Source organism: Oryzias melastigma, linkage group LG3, assembly GCF_002922805.2.
Source record: "Oryzias melastigma strain HK-1 linkage group LG3, ASM292280v2, whole genome shotgun sequence".
Taxonomy (NCBI): Eukaryota; Metazoa; Chordata; class Actinopteri; order Beloniformes; family Adrianichthyidae; genus Oryzias; species Oryzias melastigma.
The window spans coordinates 16,689,921-16,709,794 of NC_050514.1; the positions used below are offsets into that span (position 1 = coordinate 16,689,921).

The window sequence follows — 19,874 nt, forward strand, 5'->3', positions numbered from 1 at the left end:
CCATTCAGGAAAAAGAAGAACCAAAAGAAACAGACAATAACATTGTTTTAAGTCTGCATTTGTTTTTGTTTTTTATCGCATTTATCAGGTTCATATTTCATATATATCAAGCAAAACTCAGTAGAACACATCATAAACTTGTTCTAATCTGTCCATGTTTAATCCTCAAAACAGAAAGACAAGACAGTTTAATGTAGCGAAAATACTGTTTATTCCTGCTCCTAGATCACATTTAATATGACAATCATGAGCAAAGCTTCAGTTTTCATCTCAGTGACAAGTTCAGCTATATAATATTATGACGAGAGACAGCCACAGTCATTAACTGTTGTGGTAGCACAGATTTACTGAAGAAGGCTTCCAGCGTTACTCTGCAGAAATCTCTCACCATCTCTGCATCCAAGCTCTAAACACACCTGCAGCCGCTCAGATGTCACAAAGCAATTTCCACTGAAGAGCACAAGTGAAAAACATTTCTAAAGTTTTATACAGTAAGTGGATGATGAGGTTTTGTTACTCCAGATGAGGAAGAGTTTCCTGAAAAAGAAAAAAAGGTGAGAAAAACAGAAAGTATTAGCTTTGTATTAATGTGGATAACAGAGACTACTTAATCGACAAATGCTTTGCATATACTGAGAACTTATCTTTTTTCTGATTTACAAGAATTTCTCTCAAAAATGTGCTTCTAAAAATTGGCAAATCCTTTCTTTTGCTTAGTTTCTGAGAACAAAAACTTCCATGTAATTTTTTGATGATTTTGAGCTGTACATTAACAAGATTTTTAAATGACTCCAATTGTCATTCTTTGTCATTAGCGTCCGATTTACTTTTTTTCTGTCATCTTTGAAGACTCTTTAGGAGTCTGCACCTTGAAGGAGCTGCAAAGTCTTATTTTGATACTGCTAATAAATATTAATTTTCCTTCTTTTGAAAAACAAATATAAATAGAAACTTGCTTTTTCTTAAAATGTGGAATCATTTTTTACATTTGACAGAAGCTCGTATGATTTCCTTTCAAAATAAAAGACACCTTGTGCCAAACAGGATCATCCCAGTGCTGCTCTGGACTGCATAAGATTAAATGTGCTTTAAACTAATAAAAGATCAGATTTTTTTTTACCAAAGTTTTGCTTAGTATTCAAAATCTGTTTGTTCTGGAAGAAGCAAAGAGCAAGTCATCAGGGATGAAAAAACCTTGAGGTGCACCTCAGTCATACATTCAAAAACCTTACTAATCTAAATGAAAAGAATAGTATTATTTTATTTTTCTTTAGCCAATATGGAGGGGTAAAAGAGCCTCGGGTGGCTCCAGAGTCTAGGTTGCAGACCCCTGACATTTACACTTGAAAACAAGTGTAAATAAAGTTATTGTGGAGGATTTGAGTCAGGTAAAATGGGTAAAAATAGGAAATATTTCTATTACGGTACATCCATATTTCATGTTTTTCTGTTTTGGTTTAGCGATTTTGTGTCATTTTTAGAGATTTAAAAATGTGTGAAAGAAAAGTCCGAAGCCACTCAACAGACTAGTGAGTAATAACATACCATGCATCTGGCCGTCTACTCACACCACGCCATGACGCTTCTTTCTGCCGAACGCCTGGGCTCCAACGTTTGTGGGAACAAAGTTGCTGTGTCCCAACCCACCAGACCGACTCAAAAAGTCAGCCAAGCGGTGGGTCACACAGGTGGCTGTGTTGCACGCCCTCTTTTGTGTTGTCGTGGTACTTGTGAGAGTACAAAAAAATGGAAGTAAATAAAACACAATGACTATGAAATTGGATTAGACACACCAGACTATGAGCAGAATTATCTAACGTATATAAAAAAAAGTCTAAAAAAATTTACTTTGATGTTTTTAAATGATTCTATTAAGAATAGGAATATAAATGTCTACGGTTTCATTCTTGAATTGTATTATTTGTTTTAAAATAGCATAAAGTAAAAGTCAAACTTGACAGAAAAAAAGGAACATAACTCTCAATCTGACAGAACTTTCTAAGGTTTTTATTATGTTGTACAGGTTTGTAAAGCGCAAGTGTGAAAGTACAGTTCAAACATTCTGAGTTTTGGTTGTTCACACCGATGGGAACTACATGCATTCTTGTGAAGGAGCAGAGCTGGATGAACAATGGTGAGGGAGACAGACACGGAGAGCGGTTAAAAGTGATCGTTTCCAGTGTTTGACTTGCTGTAGTTTTCAAACCGCTCAAATGGACTTCTTCTCTTTTTGCCAGGCGTCCCCGCTCCCACGTCAGTTCGGGGGTAAGTTTGCAGTTTGTGAATGTCCTGCGAAAGTCTGCCCAGCACGCACGTGCTTAAGCCAGTGCAGCGCTTAGACACGGGTCTGTTGGAGATGGAGACAAACATGCAGAAAATGGGCTTGCGATGGGATAACATGCAACTAGTTTCAGGGAGAATTGTCATGCATTTGCAGAAAATGTCTGGTGTCACGTGCTTAGCAACTTAAAAAGCTTTGGTGTTGTTTAACTCATGCAAACTGAATGCACTTTTATGCAAGCTTGTTGATCAAAATGTTGATGGAGTGAATAAATGAATATCTGCAGGTCATGCATTCTGGGTAATGACAATGGAAGGTTTTTTTTTTTTTATTCCATTATATACCTTATGGGTTAATATGTGTCATAGTGAATCCTGTTGACCTTTTGCCCAATATTTTAAGGTTTACTTGTCAGATGAGAACAAAACCATACCTCTCCTCTTCCACTTCTTCCTCAGCTGCTTCATCTGGAGTCATCTCTATGTAGTCTTTAATTACTCTCAGCAACGTTTCTGCTTCATTGTTCAGTAACGGGACTCCGTCTGTAATGAACTCTTTGCTAGTTCTGAATACAAAAAATAAAAAAAATCAGTTTTAGTGAAAAAACGAGAAAGAGATTTATAAAAAAAATTAAAGATATAAAGTTGGCAGACAGATTTTTGGGTATGCTATTTTATAAAATATCTAATTTCTTTGACTTAAAGTGCTCCAGCTCTGACCTGGATGGAGCAGCCTCTGATATGTACATCTGACAAAGAATCAGCGCGTTGGCAAAAAGAAGGGTCCAGAGTTTCAGCATGATCATGATTCCCTGTAAAAAAACAAACAAAAAAAACACATTATATATAAAAAAAAATCATTAAAGTAAAAATCAAGTTTCTGTTTTAAAACATGTTTCCATAATGATACCCACTTTATGCCTGTATGAATCATTGTCTGTAAGTCACAGAGGTTGCACACACAGACAGAGGAGTTATTGGTTGTGTCTTGATGCTGGCAACTGTGTCAGCACTTATTGCAGTAGCTCTGTCCATTAGCAGAATTAACTAAAGTCCCCCCAGAGCATTGGAAAAGCAACTTTTTCTTCATTTTAGAAACTATGTTAAAGCACATTTCAATTAACTGCAAAGCATTCTATTTCATTATTCTTCCAAAATCAAATAATTGTAAGGATAAATCCCAAAGAGACAACACTTTGTAAATACTCACTTTTAGGATGGTTGATTCTTTGAAGACGACGGTTCAAACTCCCTGAATCTGCTCGGCTCTCTCACAGCACACGGCTTTATATACATGTTCCCTGAGGATCTGTGTCCACACTGACAGAACACTGGATTGTTGTCTATTGGCCAGCTCCTGTGCTTTACTTCAACCAATCACAAGTCTTACGTGACTTACTAGTGGCCAATAAAAAGTCTGTATGCAAATGAAATCACAAGGTAAGTGATGCTTTAAAACAATGAAACGTCCGGACAGATCCTGAGAGAGCGGCTGAAACATCAGACTTCAATACCAAGTGCACTCAAAACCTTTAATATAAAATCTCTAAATTCAACTTTGTGTCACTGTCCCTCCATCAGGCATATCAAAATGATCAAAAACAATTAATACCATCGATAAATTCTCTCTATTATGTAAGATTGTTTCCTGTGAGGGAACAGCCTCATAAATTAGAACCTTCTTTCACCTAGTCTCACTGAGATCATTACTGTACTTGGTTTTTATAATTTCCCTTATGCAACAGTGTTGGATGATGTATTACAAAGTCTCCCGCCTCTGAGTTAGTATTTGCCTCATGAAGAAACTCATTAAAGTAGATGAACCTTTTAGTGCTATTGAACAGACCTGCAGGCCGTCCAGGAGACGCACCAAATCAACCTCCAACAGCTCCGAACACCATCACAACTGGATCATGAAAGAGTTTAGATCAAATGAGGGCAAATGCTTTAAATTTGTGTTGCTGTTCAGTTATAATGCTGAGAGAGTAGCACCCTTTTTTACTCTAGTATAGTGCGCGATCTGAATGGTAAAGATTCCACATGAAATTAAGTCTTAAAGTGAGATTTTTGTTTCATTAGGGTTTACTATATAGTTGTATTTTCTAATATCGAGTATGAACTGTATATTTGCAACCCAGGAGTGGATTCATGTCGATTAAAGTGTCATATTTCTTGCAGACGTGCTCATAAATGACTTTCTAATGTCAATTATAGTTAATTTAGCTTATTTGGAACATATACGGTGCTACAATCGGCGGGACACAAACTCCGCTCCATTCTAATGCATCTACTTGTAGACAAATGGATCCATAAATGTCTTTGTTTTCCTCCAAAACGGCTTCAATTTTTGTTGCACTGCTAATGTTTAATTGACTGTAGCCTTAATCACATGAATGATAGCAAATGGCGGCGGGCTAACTCCACCCTAACAGTTCCACACACAACTCGGAGGCAAATTTCTATTGAAGTACTGCCGCTCTGCGGAAACTATGTTCCAAAAAATTACCATTTTTTAATTTATTATTATTTTAGCTAAAAACTTAATTAAAAGACTACTGGGAACACTATTAGGGTTTTTTCCCCAGATAATTCACAGCAAATTTTCAGCCTGATTGCACCAAAGCAGACCCTGGTCCGGGACCCAGATGGGCTAGGTTTGTTTCCTATCGGACTGAGCTCCAGTTCTCTCTGAGTCTCACTAGACTCAGTGCACACACTGGAACAGACACAGCAACCCATTGAAATTTGGTCAGATAAACGCAGGTTCATTAAAACAACTTTTAACTTGATACACAGTGCTTCTCACACTGTTTCCCGTCAATCCGTGTCATAAAAACTTATCACCTTCTTAGCCGTCGTCTCCTTGGTAACCGTCTTGCATCATACCTCAGCTGTACCAAAGCAGCAGTAAAAAGTGTTGTACCTGACATTAATACAGACGTCCAAAATTGATCAGTGAAATGTAAAGTTTGAATAAGTTTAGTTTAGCTTAGTCTATTTTTATTTCATTTTCATAGAATACAAAAAGTGAAGATGTGATTGGAAGCTTAAGACTTCCATTATTCTTTCTTTGCCCCGCCCTCATGATTCCTAAAGACTAAAGAGATCTTTGGTTTTGTTTACAATCTTTAGCTCAAAGCAGAAATTTGCGGTTGACAGCCGTCTGATGCTGGGTTCGGGACTCGATCCAGACCAAATCAAGCAGACTCAGTCCCGACTTTTCCAGTTTGAACACACTCTAAAAGACTCAGAGTGATCAACCACAAGCAAAACAAAATTTAATTGTGTTTTTTTTATCCTCAAAATGTAGTAATTCATTAGATATTCCTTACACTACACTAATATTTTTGCATTCTTAGATTAAAAAAACACAAATGTATTTTTTATTTGCTTCAGGTTGGTTCCTCCACATCACTTTTGTAACAAGTTATTTCCAGGACTGCTTAGAACAGAGGAATAAAGTATTTATTAAAGCCTGAACATGAATATCAAACCTAAACTGAAAGTTACAGTAAAACCAGTAAACGTACTGTAAACTGTATTGAATTAGTGTAAATGTCTAGAAAATCTTAGAAACAGAGCACAACACGGGCTTAAGGACAAATTCTAAGTGGTGTATGTCACAGCTGCTTTCCATTAGTTGACTCATCAAACCTAACCAAACATTTAAACACCTGCTTGGAGGTTGCAGAGGGATTACAGGACCTCCTGATGTTCCTGCCACGGCCATTATGTTGTCAGAAAAGTAAAGGCTCTTGACTGCATAAGTATTTACAGACGAGGCCTATAATGTGATTTTGCTCACGCTCTTGATAATTCTGGTCATCTGGGTGGTAAATAATTGACTGCAGAAACCCGCACGATGGAGCTGCAGAGGAAAACAGGAAGAACCATTTCCAAATGAGACCTGTCAGTTCCAATCTGATGCCTAAAAAAAGGTTAAATAAGCTGCATTTGTAAGATCCTTGCACTATTATGGAAATGCAAAAGGAAATTTTATTTTTTAACTTATTTAGAGATTTATATATCCTTGTAAAGGGAAGCTTTAAGCAGCAGAGGACGACAAAGTCTGACTTTTAGGTTCCAGTAAGTGTGACAGTAAATCATCAGGGGCCGCTCCTTCTATGTGACAGGGTGAAAGAAGCCTGTTCACTCTCACTCTTCATGGTGGCTGGGCAGGAGCCTGCCGTTTTACATTATTTTGGACCGGCAGCATGGAAAAAGCTAGTCACGTACTTGTGATGCACCACTTTATTGATTGTTCTGGGAAAAGGAGGCAGAGGTATAAAAGGAATTAGAGAAATAAAAATCCAAATCAAAGTCTCACAGATTCTTAAATTTAAAATATAACCAAATACCTATAGTGAATGCTAATCATTTTTAAAACTGATATTTTGATTTATCAGAAAATTAAGCAATAAGACAAATAAGTGATGCAATCTATTGACAAATCTGGACAGAGCCTGCTGATTCTTCCAAAAATTGGCTTTGGAGTTGGCAGGAAGTGGAGTTAAAATGCCAAAAGTAATTTAAAAGAATTACATTTACCAAGAATTCTGAATGACCAAACGAGGAGGAGGATGTCATTGAAGCTCTCTTAAAAATAGAGTAAAAATGAAACGTAGTCTTTTTAAACCACATCTAAATTAATGTCTTCATCTGTGTTTCCAGCCTTCAACAATACTGAAGGTAAAGTACGCTCAGTATAGTCTGGAGGTTTCTCCAATCGCTTTGTATAGGTTTGAACTTTTGTGGTGTTTCATATCCATAATGCCTTCCATACTGTCCCAGAAAGCCCCCATACAGCCCTCGCATACATTCTGACTCATAAGCCTGAAAAAGCTGCACACAGCTGTTCAAGTTTGGAATGTTGCACACGCCTTCACCTTTAACCCTTTTAAGTAGAGCATGACCTAAACTTATATGTGTTAAGGTAAAAGAACCTGCAACAGATTATTGGGTCAAAGTTTACTGGCTTTAAACACTCGAACACCCAAACAAGACCTGACCAAGACGATCAGTGACTTCAACTGTCATGCAAACACACATAAAATGTCTGAGTTATTATTCATACACAAGTTTCGTGTTTGCATTGAAGAAAAATCTGCAGTTCTTATTTCATGCATGTTCTCCCTGAATGTAGAGATTTGTTTTTTTCATGTGAGCAAATGCCATTTTTGACAGGTTGACCTTATCTCTGGAGGTCCTGATAACATTCTGAGACCTGCTTTTGTCAAAACACTACAGGGTGATATACAAACTTCTTTTTTTTTTAATCAAGCTGCTTTTAACAGGTTTGGGTGCACTTCTAGGCTCCGCCCACTTATTCTCTCCCTGCTTGAGTTTAGCTTTATTTGAAAATTTGCACAAACTTACAATAAATGCACTGTACTGTAAATAAAGATTTTATCGTGCAACTTTTATCAAACACGTTTTATTTAATGATTTTTGGAGCTTTAGATGCAAAAATATAAGATTGCTGCAAAACCAACTTTCATTATATGTTGCTATAAAATGACAACAATAAGACAACAACATTTGAAAAATGAAAACAAACATTAGCACACCTAAAACTTCATCTTCTATTTTTGTTTTCAAATAACATACTTGAGATTTTTAAATCTTTAGTGAAACTGACAGCGTTTGGAACGACAGGCTCCAGTTGTCCAAGCAGTCAGGATGCATGTACCCCTCCAATAAAAAGACTGTAATCTTGATCACCTTTTGGTGTTTTTTTTTTATTTTATTATTATTTTTCTTTTAGCTTACTTAAGTGTTTTTTTCAATTATCTGGACTCCAGTGCTTAGTGTAAATTTGAATTGAAGATGGTCAAAGTGTGCAACAAGATAAAAACATATCAATGCATTGCTGAACCACAATTCAATTTGAAATAAACACATTTAAAAACATATTATTTCTATGTCTTTATTCTTTTAGGCTTAAAAAACATGAGTCTGGAGGATCTGCTGTACAGGAAAATAAGCATTCCAAGTTTTACACACAATGATTATGCAACACATGCATATACAAAGTTTTATAGACACATGGTTGAACAGTAAAGCTATCTAAAGATAATATTTACTGTGTACATAACTGCTGTGATGCTGCGTGCCAGTAAAAGTGTCTGCACTTCATCAGGAAACTTCAATGTAGACTTCTTAACTGATTCATGTTTGTTCTCCTTATTTTTGTAAAAGATATTCCTAAAATGTCAAAACCTTTTTGACCGAAGATCAGTTTTGCTACTTAGAATCAAGCGGATGCAGCAAACAGAAACAAAACAACAAAACAGCATTAATCTCTGATGATTTCCTGGACTTCAACAACCAAAAATCTCTGCAGAATCTTTTTTCTAGGGATGGCTATTGGAAGGTGGTCGTGCCCCCCTTCTCTCCCCTCTAGACACACCCCTGGATTTCCGACTTCAGACTGACGCCCCCTCACAAGAAGCGAGACGTTAACTACATATTCAGAATTTGCAAAAATAAAGACCAAAATATGTACAAATGAATGTTTGTCCAGTACAGTGAATGCAAAATTATGCCTCTGATCATTAGTGCAAAAAAACCTGCAAAACTGAACTCCTTTTCAGAATTCACTCCACAATTTTTTAAAACAGTTTTTGATATTGTTCTTAATTTAATACGCCAAATTAGAACACAACAACCAACTGCAAATATTTACAAGCAGCTTTAAAAAGATATGCTCTATTATCTTGTTTACTTTTTAATTATCGTAAATGGTCAAGATCTTAGAAAAACAATATAAACACAACTTCCTTTCCGTTTAATCAAGTTAAATATTAATCAAGAACAAATATGAGAAGATGTGAGTTTTTGATGCATCTGTTAGATTTTGCTTCCATCTTGCTCGGGAGGTTAAGATGAACTTTTTACTCTTCACATCACTCTGTGAGGAAATTTATCAGACCTCCTGATGCTCTTCCTTTCTCAGATTCATTGTGGGTTCACAGAACCTTGCTTCTGACAATATTTGAGCGTCTCCTCCCATTGCGTGAGTTCTTGGCAGGCTATCAATTTCTCTGTTCTCCAGTCCAAGAAAAACATGTGTGTCTCTCTAAAATCAGGCCAATTCTCTGAATACTGATTTTTGACCAAAACTAACACCAATTTCAGCATTTCTAAAAGTCCTGCAGTCACCACGGTGAGACAGAAGTCCATACGTGGACATACTTACACTAAAGAAAACGAGTGTGTTATCATCAATACAGTTTATTAATTCATAAATCTATCTTCTCTTTTGACCAACTTGATATCTTTATGCTCTTCCTTTACATGACTGACATATGGATTTACTGGTACAAGCATGTCTGTTGAGGCTGCATTTATCTTTTTTTAATGTCATCTGTCCATCCTTTCATTTTTGTCTTTTATTTTATTGTTGTATGGAGCCCCAAGAGCAGGGGAGTCAAACTCAATTACACGGGGGGACAAAATCCAAAACACACCTTAGGTCGTGGGCTGAAAATGATAGACATTTAGTAAACACAATCAATTTTATTTTATTTTTTTAATTTAGCTTTCTTTTTACTATGAGTAAAAACAGGCAGGAAATATTATTCCAGAATAAGACAACTAAATATTTAAATAATTGTCAATATTTTATTCTCCACAAAGATATATTTTTTCAAAATTATACAAATTAGAAATAAGCACAAGATAACATTGGACCGTTATTAACAATAAAATAAAACGATCTGTACTGTAGGGCCTTGACTTTGACACGTGTACCCTAAAGGGACGTCGAAAAAATCTTAGTTAAAAAATGGCCCATTAGGGGTTCCGTACTGTTGTAATTTTAAATGATTGCAGATTATTTGGAGGGGGGGCATGGCATTAAAGAGCTGATGCCCCCCACCCACCTATATCTATATCCGGCCATACTTTCAGAACTGATGTTTTGCATGGATTTGACTCATTATTTATTATTGAAGCACAGTAGATTTTACCTTATTTTTTTATTGATGATGGGGGCTCTCCCCGCTTAATAAGAGGATCAAAACCTCCAGCCCATTAACGACCACAGCGGTTCGCATTATTGATCAAGGGCAGCTCAAAGTTCACCAACAGTTAACTAAAGTTGACTTTCTGGCCAATCTTAGGCTTAGAGGCGGGGGATAGAAAATGTGCAAGATGATACATATGTGCTTCTGCTCCTCGGAGGAGAAGCTAAAGCCGACTGAGGCTCGGGGTGGCTCAGTAAAAGATGGTTTCTCTGACAGCAGCATCTGTGGTGCCAGTGTCCTGCGCCATGGCTCTGCTCGGTGTGGGCTGCTTGGCCGCCGCGCTCCTGGCTTTCTTGTTGGTCCGCCAGCTCGTCAAACAGAGACGACCCCCCGGCTTCCCTCCTGGTCCATCGCCCATCCCTATTATCGGCAACATTTTTTCCCTGGCGACCGAGCCGCACGTCTTCCTGAAGAGGCAAAGCGAAGTTCACGGACAGGTAAGGACTGCCTGAAGCGCATTCTTCCACTTTGACCTTTCTTTTCTTTCTTTTTTTTAAGCAGTGCTGCGAGGTTCTGCAGGCGAGGCTGCAGACTTTAATAGTCGCACACACTCCCACTAAAAAAAAAAGAAAAAGTTTGAACAATGGGGACTCGCCCCAAGTTTTTTGTGCAGGATAATATATATATAAACGATATATGTCACTATTTATATGGCAATTAATCGATTAATCAAATGATCCAACCGGATTGATCTGTCTGAGGCATTATTAATATTTAATATTAATACCAATAGAATATAAAATTGTTTCCAAATGAATACAATTATTTTGGAAAATGCAATTTGGAGCTTTACTAATTGTTGTTTATTTTCACACATATTTAATTTACACTTGGTTATCTTGTAAGTAATCTGGAAAACGTCACTGTTCAGTATCCAAGCATTTATCTCGAGTCACGCTGGTTGTATTTTTGGTTAAAGATGTCCTGGATCAATTATAGGTCAGTGTGTCGGATCGTTCAAAATGAACCAATACGACTATGAAACATATCAGCAACCACAAAGTATGATATGAATCAAATCGCTGTTCAAATGAGTCATTATACTTCAGATAAAATAAAATAAAAAATACAATAAAATTGGAAAGGGAGTTTTGTTCACTCAAGCTGCTTTTCCCCCTTCATTTCATTGCTGTACCTTTCAGATTTTCAGTCTTGACCTGGGAGGCATCATGACTGTGGTCTTAAATGGATACGACTGTGTCAAAGAATGTCTCTACCATCAGAGTGAGGTGTTTGCTGATCGTCCATCCCTGCCTCTGTTCAAGAAAATGACCAAAATGGGTGGTAAGATGCCCTAGATGGCTACAGACTTCTGTTTCGAAATGATCAAAACTTTTCTAACTTTATTTTCATCATATAAAGGGCTTCTTAATTGTAAGTATGGCAAAGGTTGGAATGATCACCGCAAACTGGCGTGCAACTCTTTCCGTTACTTCGGCAGTGGTCAGAGGCTGTTTGAGAGAAAGATCTCGGAGGAGTGCATGTTCTTTGTGGACGCCATTGACGGACACAAGGGGAAGCCCTTCAACCCCAAGCACCTAGTGACCAACGCGGTCTCCAACATCACCAACCTGATCATTTTTGGTCAACGCTTCACCTACGATGACCGTGACTTTCAGCACATGATTGAGATCTTCAGTGAGAACGTGGAGCTGGCGGTCAGCGGCTGGGCGCTACTGTACAATGCCTTCCCTTGGATTGAATACATGCCGTTTGGAAAACACCAGAAGCTGTTCCGCAACGCGACTGAGGTCTACGATTTTCTGCTGGAGGTTATAAAGCGCTTCTCACACGGAAGGGTGCCCCATGTTCCTCGCCATTATGTTGACGCCTATTTGGATGAGCTGGAGCAAAATTCAGGAGATCCCAGTTCCTCGTTTTCATATGAGAACCTGATCTATTCAGTGGGTGAACTGATTATCGCTGGCACAGAGACCACAACAAACACCCTGCGTTGGGCCATGTTGTACATGGCGCTGTACCCCAACATCCAAGGTCAGTTATAGTCTAAACTTCTTCCCAACATGAGAGCACAAGATTCTGTCAGATATGAAATGCGAAATGAACATATAAATAATCTGTCAATGTCTGATTTTTTTCTCCTGCAAAGAGAGGGTGCACCGAGAGATCGACGGTGTATTGACCAACGGAAGGGCTCCCACATTGGAGGACAAGCATAAGATGCCCTATGTGGAGGCGGTTTTGCACGAGATCCTTCGCTTCTGCAACATTGTGCCCCTGGGGATTTTTCGTGCTACATCCCAGGAGGCAAAAGTAAATGGGTACACAATTCCCAAAGGGACCATGGTGATCACCAACCTCTACTCAGTACACTTCGATGAGAAGTACTGGAATGAGCCGGGGGTTTTCTCACCACAGAGATTTCTGGACAGCAGTGGCAACTTTGTGAGGCGAGAGGCCTTCCTTCCATTCTCCTTAGGTTAGTTTACTTTTTTATTATTACATTTGTTAAAAATACCAGCTTTACTTAAAAGATAAATATGTCATCAGGTAAGTTTGTTTAGCACTAAAGCGTTGACATTGTTGTAAGTAAGCTGAATATTGACTTAAGTATAGTATTTTAGGACTATAGAATAAGATAATAATTTGCAGCAGCAAAAAAAAAACATAATAAACAAGAGAAAAATCCTATACTTAGGTTGCACTTTTTTGAGAAAAGTGCAACGATTCAGAACAAATCTCGTTCACCTCAAATGCAAAATTCATGCGTCAAATTTGTGTCATTTGCCTCTCTTTCAACTCACACCATGGAATGCATGGAAGACACAGATGATGTTGAAATATCAAGTTTATTGATTTTATAGAGCTCTATGAAGATTTGGATTTCATGTCTCCATGTCTTCGTTCATGAGATCATTCAGCCTTTTTTTATGGTGAGGTTAACCATCTACTGAAGGAAGTGCGTCTGAATGACGGCGCTATTAGCAGTACTTCCATGTCTCTAATTGAGTTGGACGATTTGCAATTGTCAGAGGAAGGAAAAAATGAAAGCAAGAAAAATATTGTTTGATAAATTTAGGTAACATATTATAAAGTTCAGGAGGAAAAATATTCTGTTTATTTTTTTAAAAGTGTTTCTTCTTCTTTATTGCTGTCAGTTGCAAATACTGATATGCAACTACAGTACCCTCTAGTGGTTGTTAGTGGAAAACAACCGCTTGAGGGAAACCAGCTGGTTGTTTGAGAGAAAATAACAAATGTATGATTTTTAAAAAATCACATTTACTGACTGATACTGATTTAGTTCAGCTTTGATAATCTCCAAAGGACATTATTCATGCAATAGATGATTAGATGATGTTTCGGTTCCACCTTTTTAAAGTGAAAAGAATGCAAACACACAAAAGAAATCTAAGTCTTTATTTCAGTTTTTAGGCATAAATACAAAAAACCCTTTTTTCCCCTCAAAATTAGAGTCCCATAAATGTTTAAGCAGCTCAGCAACAACAAGGTGAAAAATGTTTAAAAAGAAATACTTGATTACATCTTTGCAAAAATTCCTAAAGTTGAATTGCAGAACCTGTAAGAAATGTCTTTATCTAATATAAAGAAGTTCAAATATACAAAAAACAGTGCATTAAACATGATATAAAAGTGCAATTTAAATGCATGTGAGGGTGCTTTTGAAAAGAAAAAAAAAATACTATTCATTTATTTAACTGCATTGAAACATGATAAAAAAGTTTCTTTTAAAGTGAATTTGAAAGTTTTAATTGTGAGTTTTCACTGAAAAAGTGACATTAAAACTAAGTAATTGAACTGAATTATGTATGTTTTTGCATGAAAACAGGCATCTTTTTATAAGGAGTATTTCTATGAATCTTTTAAAATTAAAATGTTTGTCCGTGCATCATAATAAAGTACACAAACACTCACTAAAAGGGCTTCAGTTGGACAGAACAGACTTCAAAATGAAAGCAAAAGGATCATTCAATGATGAAAAAAACAAGATTCCACAGATCATTGAAATTCATTACTTAGCCAAAAATAGTGAAGATATAGGTGTAGAAGTGTTGTCAGTGGTTTGCGTAACCTGTTTAGAAACAGCCAGATCACAGAGTTGTTTGACTGTTATTCTTTTTTTTTTAAACTGGAGGCAAAAATTCAATAGGGCTAAAGATTTTCAATGGATCAAAACCTCAGGAATGGTCTTCATGCTGCCTCTCCTGATGAGCTTGTTCTCTGATTACGTGTTCTTAAAATTATCTAACTTGTGAGTTATTCGCCTCACCTTCACTAATCCAGCTGTTGCAGATTTAGTGATCTGAGGGTAAACAACAAACATTTTTCTTTTCAGTCATGTTCACACATCGTACCAAAACCACAAAAAAGTTAATCCATCTATAAAATGTTCTGATGTTCAGTTTTAACCTGACGTTGTGTATATCAGGACATCTCTTAGTGATTATGAGATCATAAAAAAAAAACATTCAACATGACTTTCCATTGCATCACTCCTGTTTTTTTACCGTTAAACTTTTTCCAGTTTTGACCCCTTCAGCTCAAGTTTCTGAATAAACTTTTACTACAAATGATTAGTCTTAAGCTGTTGTTAAAGCAAAAAGAACCTGAAATAATGAAACTGACAACAGCAAAAATAAACACACAACGACCAATAAATGAACCAATAAAAATCAAATTTTGCTTTAGAACTTTAGAAGAAACAAACTAAAGAAACGAGCCCCTGTGTTCTAGAAAAAAGTAAATTTGATCACAAGAATTTATTAGTGTTCTCTAACAGGCATGGTGTCATGACAAGCCGGCTGCAACAAAGATATAGTTTTAAGCTTTCGACCTTTTTCACTTTTTTTTGCTTTTTTATTGACCCTTTTTGCTGTTTTTTTCTCCGTGACAGAGAGTGTCTGGAAAAAAATGGCATTTCGCGTCTCCGATCAGCTGATTCACGGAGAAAAAAAACGCAATTTTAGCAGCTCTGATCAGCTGATTCAAGGAGAAAAAAACAGTTACAGATAATTCACATTCAAAGGCTTAAAAGCTGATAGTTCTGAACAGGTTTTAAAATATCATTTTGAAAGGGTTTCCTAAAGTTTAGGAAATTTCCACTTACACGACAGGCTAATGTTACAATTTCCGCTTCCGGCTACAGATCTTTTACCACAATGAGCATCCGCCAAGAAAGGGGTCTGACCGTCATTGACTGTCTATTAGAAATGGACACATTATCCCCTCCTCTCTATGCGTTCTAAATAAGAAGTACCCGCCAGTCCCAGAAAACCAAAATCCCATAGACTTCTACAGAGAAATAAACCGCTATTACTCAGTTATTATATTTGTCAGAATAGCCATTCTTGTTCTGATACCTCTTTCTTTATCATAAGTTATTTAAGTTATAAACTGACCAATCAGATGCCTCATAATACCATGTTGTCCCCACCTCGAACGCTTAAAACGTGTGCTTGATAGATTCTCCTGAGCCTGCTGTCAGTGAAAGGGGTGTGGCTTTCCAACAAACTCACCCCTGATTAGCTGAGTGGTTACTATTGAAACGATTACTCAAACCGACTCGGACCGATCACCGCTTACTAATGTCGTCTGGTTCCAAAATGGCAAAGTCCTTGGGATCGGGGTAAGACATGTTCTATGGGTGACATTATAGGTGCTATGTTCATATCTAAATATGTCAATGGTTTCTACAGTAGCTTTGTACTAACTGGTTCTATGGACCAACAACCAACTGGTTTCCAAAAATGGTATGGTTTAGTCCAGCATTAATGGACTGGACCGTACCACTGGACCATTGCTCAGTGGAAACGAGGCTTTTAAGTCTCCCTCCGATCATCTTTTGATCTATGGTAAAAACATTCCCTGTGATCTTTTAATCATATGCCACTTTAAAATCCAAAAACCTTCATTACATATGACCACAAGAACATGTTAAAAACACCAAAAACAGCAGTTTCTTCAATATAGTGATGACCTCAAAATGTTGTGCAACGCACATTAAGGGAAAGTCCTGTTGTACTTAAAAAAATAGCTTTAGTGATTCAATAAATCAAAAGCAATGTCTGATTTTTCTTTTTGGTTAATTAAATAAATAACTTTATTTATAACTTAAGCCAGTTTTAAGTCATATCAGATTTTTTTTGGTCATGACATTTGCTGTTTGTGTGTTGGTGAGCCGGGCATTGACATGAATGTATTTTTTCATTTTTAGGAAGACGTCACTGCCTGGGTGAACAGCTGGCCCGGATGGAGATGTTTCTCTTTTTCACCACCTTGTTGCAAAGGTTTCATCTTCAGTTCCCTCCAGGAACCGTTCCAACGGTCACTCCCAAGCTAGGGATGACCCTGCAGCCCAAACCTTACTCCATATGCGCCGTCCGCCGCCAGCAGAAGTTTCCCGGTTCTTGAGATGCCGCTTGTCGTACGTAAGCTAGCTGAATGTACGCATTCACGTCTTTTCTAAAGAACTTTCAGTGGGATAGGCTTCACCTCTGAACTCAAACAGTTTTTTCAACCGCTATTGATTTTTTTTTTTGTGAGCAATATGCATGTTTGCACAGAGCTTTCAACCACCAGAACTGGAGGGACATCCGAGGAACGCCAGTTTGCTATCGATTCGATTCTCTGAGCCTCTGCACCCAGAAACAGACATGTCTGTGAACATGGTGTAACCGTGACGGCTCGGGTCAATGATTTATACTATGTACACTTATAATGGTTCATAGCCCTTCTGTCCCGAGACAGATTTGGGCCGGATTGCTGACACCAGTCACTTGAGCTGCATGCTGGCAAAGCGAGACTGATAGACTTTCCAAGAAAGTTCTTCACGTTGTGTATTGGAGCTGGACATGGACCAAGATTTACATCATCTGGATCAACTTTTGACTTGTTCTCCTGGGATGGTGCTATGTGGAAAATCTTTCTCTTAGAAAGAACCCTGATTTTTTTTTTTTCTTTCTTTTTCAGAAATTGACTGCAATGTTAGTTTCTGCTAAATGGTGCTTATCAGTATTCAGTGTGCTGCATTTATGTGTTTTATTTTGTGATGTAATTGTATTTCTTTCGTAAATGTATACATTTTAACTTACCTTGTGTACTTTTGGAAGGATTTTGCAAGAATAATTGTTGCTTTAATAAGACATTGAAACTATATTTTTACAGTTACATAAGCAATATAAAAGAGGCAGTGCAGGTTTAGAGGTAAAGTACTGTCTCATTTTAGGTCAAATATAATTCCTTACAGTTTGATTTAAAACAACAAACCTAAACCAATAAGAAAAAAAAAAACATTTTCCACATTTGAAATTTTGATTAAAGGATTACAATCCTGCAATAGCATGACCCTAATAAATAAGAAAAGAAAAATATCAACTCAATCTCTACAAGATAACATTTTTTTAGAAACCACCAAAAACGACTATTCCTACAGTCCCACCCCTAAACATTTAGCATCGAAAAGCCCCGGTTGACTTCCATTAATACTAAAAGGGGTTAATTCAGTAGCATGTGGTGGATTAGAAATGAACTCTACAGAAGACACATTTGCATCATTGGTAGGTTAAATATAAACCTGAAAAGGTATAGTTTCAGGTCTTTTCAACCTTCACCATACACAGCTGGTATGCATTTGTTGCTTGGTATATAGTGTTCTGTGACTTACCAATAAGTAGATGAACTTAGAGTGGTCACAATTTCTGTTGATTTGCACCAAGGCATTTGATACCCAGTTTTATCTGTATGGTTGTGTATATTTTGTCTAGTTTTGATGTCACAAACCTGTCCGGACCCTCTGAAAATGGATAAATGAGGGAACCAGATTGGTTGGAACAGTAAATACCTGAGGAGCGGATGGTACCAAATACCTACAATCCGTTTTAAGAGCACTTTCAATCTCAAACTTAAAGTACAATATGTTTATACGTATGTATATCTAGCTATAGTTGCAATACATTTTTAATTGACTATAGTTAGAAAAGTTTTTAAAACTGCAGGGTCCATAGCTTGTCTCTGTAATGATGTTGAGCTTTTTTTTCATCATAGTTTGCTTGTTTAAAAAAGCTGAATAGAATGTATGTAGAAACTGTTACTTTTGTTTGTTATCCTACTTTAAGGAAGTTAACACAGGGTATTCCCATTTTTTAAAAAAACTTGTGGGAAAATGATATCTATACTATTCAGTTATGCACTTTACTGAGTGTTTGTATGTCTTATAACTTTTACAGCATCTATCTTTGTGTTCATGGGATTCTGTTGGCTCTGGACTACTGGAGCCAGCCCCCTAGTGGTAATTCTGTGAACAGCAATTTATTTTTTTAAATGGTTGTATTAGGTTAAACTTTGTTTTTGGGTGTCGTGGGAACATAAGTCCTAGAAAAATAAATGTGTCTTTTCTATAGTCTTGTTTATGCAAAGCAGATTGACTTGAATGCTGACTGGTTCTACTTCAAATGTGTTTTTAGTTTTTACTCAAGCTTAACTCAGATGTAAAAACGAGGTATAGAAATGGAAAAAAAGGAGATGCATTTCCTCTCAATGACACATAAGTGTGGGGAATTTGTTTCCTCACTTACATAAAGTGGCATGGACAAAAAAATAAAAATAATAAAATCTTGCGAGTTCTCACACACACAAACACCAATAAAAATCAATGAAAACTGCTGATACTTTAAGGATGGTGTTTTATGACAGCTATAAATAACAAAAATCCCCACAATGTAGATAAGGGTGAATGGTTACATTAGACAAACGTACGTACATTGATGCTACATAAGGGTAACAACCATTCTTAGATGTATTTATGGCACAATCATCTGAGGACACTGTGGTTTGAAAGACTGCACAGTGAGAAGCCAACAAACATTTACAACTTAATGAGTCAGAACATATCAGGTCTGGAGCTACCACGGCTTTACGATCCACTGGGTCCATGTGAATAGAACGGATGTCAAATTTGTCAGAATGTATTTGGCTCCAGCCCGAGTCCCGGCTCCTCTGTCCCTACCACTCTGATCGCGGAGGGGAAATTTTCTTTTTTGACCCGCTGTGCTGGTTCTGTGCCAGCAGGGCCCAGACGCCGATCGACAGATCGTACCCACGACGTACAGGATGAAGGTTGAGTGCGGCACAAGTTTGGTGACACAAGCGATACAACAGTGAAAGTCAATGGAGGAGACAAAGAAGAGTGGTTTATGATACAGAACAATGAGAGGCTAAAAACAAACAAACCAGAAAAAAAAAAAAAAAAATGGTGTCAAACCAAACCAAAAAAGCCCCCCACCATTCCACATCAGAAAAATAAAATAAAATAAACTCTCTGGAAATGCAAAAAAGTTTTCATTACATCATGTACATTTTTCTTATGTGTAGAAAACAGATGCATTCACTTGATTATTCAAAAATATATATTTTTATGCACACACTCTTTTGTACAGTGGCTAAACACTTGTTTGGTATTAAAATGTGCACATCTGTACCTATATATATATTTTTTTTATCTTATCGTGTCAAATTCCACTCCAATTTCTCCAAAGTGATCATGGTTTAATATGCTGACCACAGAGCCATGTCTTATTCTAGTGGAAT

General features: G+C 37.1%; 2 protein-coding genes across 4 annotated transcripts; one reads left to right on the forward strand and one right to left on the reverse strand.

Moving 5' to 3' along the window:
- Positions 1–201: 201 nt before the first annotated feature.
- calca (calcitonin/calcitonin-related polypeptide, alpha) lies at positions 202–4,174 on the reverse strand. Of its 3 annotated transcripts, none has more exons than XM_024295542.2 (4): positions 3,001–3,336; positions 2,715–2,846; positions 1,546–1,727; positions 202–537 (listed from the first exon to the last, which is right to left on the reverse strand). In XM_024295542.2, the coding sequence occupies exons 1-3, from the start codon at positions 3,084–3,086 to the stop codon at positions 1,565–1,567; spliced, it is 381 nt and encodes a 126-aa protein (XP_024151310.1). In that variant the 5' UTR covers positions 3,087–3,336; the 3' UTR covers positions 202–537; positions 1,546–1,564. The 3 variants fall into 3 exon arrangements, with proteins under 3 accessions (XP_024151310.1, XP_024151309.1, XP_036066034.1); XM_024295541.2 differs by lacking the exons at positions 202–537; positions 1,546–1,727 and adding exons at positions 1,803–2,347; positions 3,491–4,174 and having other exon boundaries at positions 3,001–3,092; XM_036210141.1 differs by lacking the exons at positions 202–537; positions 1,546–1,727 and adding an exon at positions 1,804–2,347.
- Positions 4,175–10,507: 6,333 nt separating this feature from the next.
- LOC112160760 (vitamin D 25-hydroxylase) lies at positions 10,508–19,519 on the forward strand. The gene is made up of 5 exons (XM_024295539.2): positions 10,508–10,744; positions 11,450–11,591; positions 11,670–12,302; positions 12,418–12,747; positions 16,504–19,519. The coding sequence occupies exons 1-5, from the start codon at positions 10,508–10,510 to the stop codon at positions 16,698–16,700; spliced, it is 1,539 nt and encodes a 512-aa protein (XP_024151307.1). The 3' UTR covers positions 16,701–19,519.
- Positions 19,520–19,874: the final 355 nt, after the last annotated feature.

Excerpts from the sequence above, each read along its gene's own strand:
- calca (XM_024295541.2), bottom strand. The coding sequence starts at position 3,086 with ATGATCATGCTGAAACTCTGGACCCTTCTTTTTGCCAACGCGCTGATT. Across the intron at positions 2,847-3,000 it reads TCAGAGGCTGCTCCATCCAG|AACTAGCAAAGAGTTCATTA; the intron begins GTCAGAGCTGGA and ends TTTTGTATTCAG. Across the intron at positions 2,348-2,714 it reads GAAGAAGTGGAAGAGGAGAG|ACCCGTGTCTAAGCGCTGCA; the intron begins GTATGGTTTTGT and ends CATCTCCAACAG.
- LOC112160760 (XM_024295539.2), top strand. The coding sequence starts at position 10,508 with ATGGTTTCTCTGACAGCAGCATCTGTGGTGCCAGTGTCCTGCGCCATG. Across the intron at positions 12,303-12,417 it reads GCTGTACCCCAACATCCAAG|AGAGGGTGCACCGAGAGATC; the intron begins GTCAGTTATAGT and ends TCTCCTGCAAAG. Across the intron at positions 12,748-16,503 it reads CTTCCTTCCATTCTCCTTAG|GAAGACGTCACTGCCTGGGT; the intron begins GTTAGTTTACTT and ends TTTCATTTTTAG.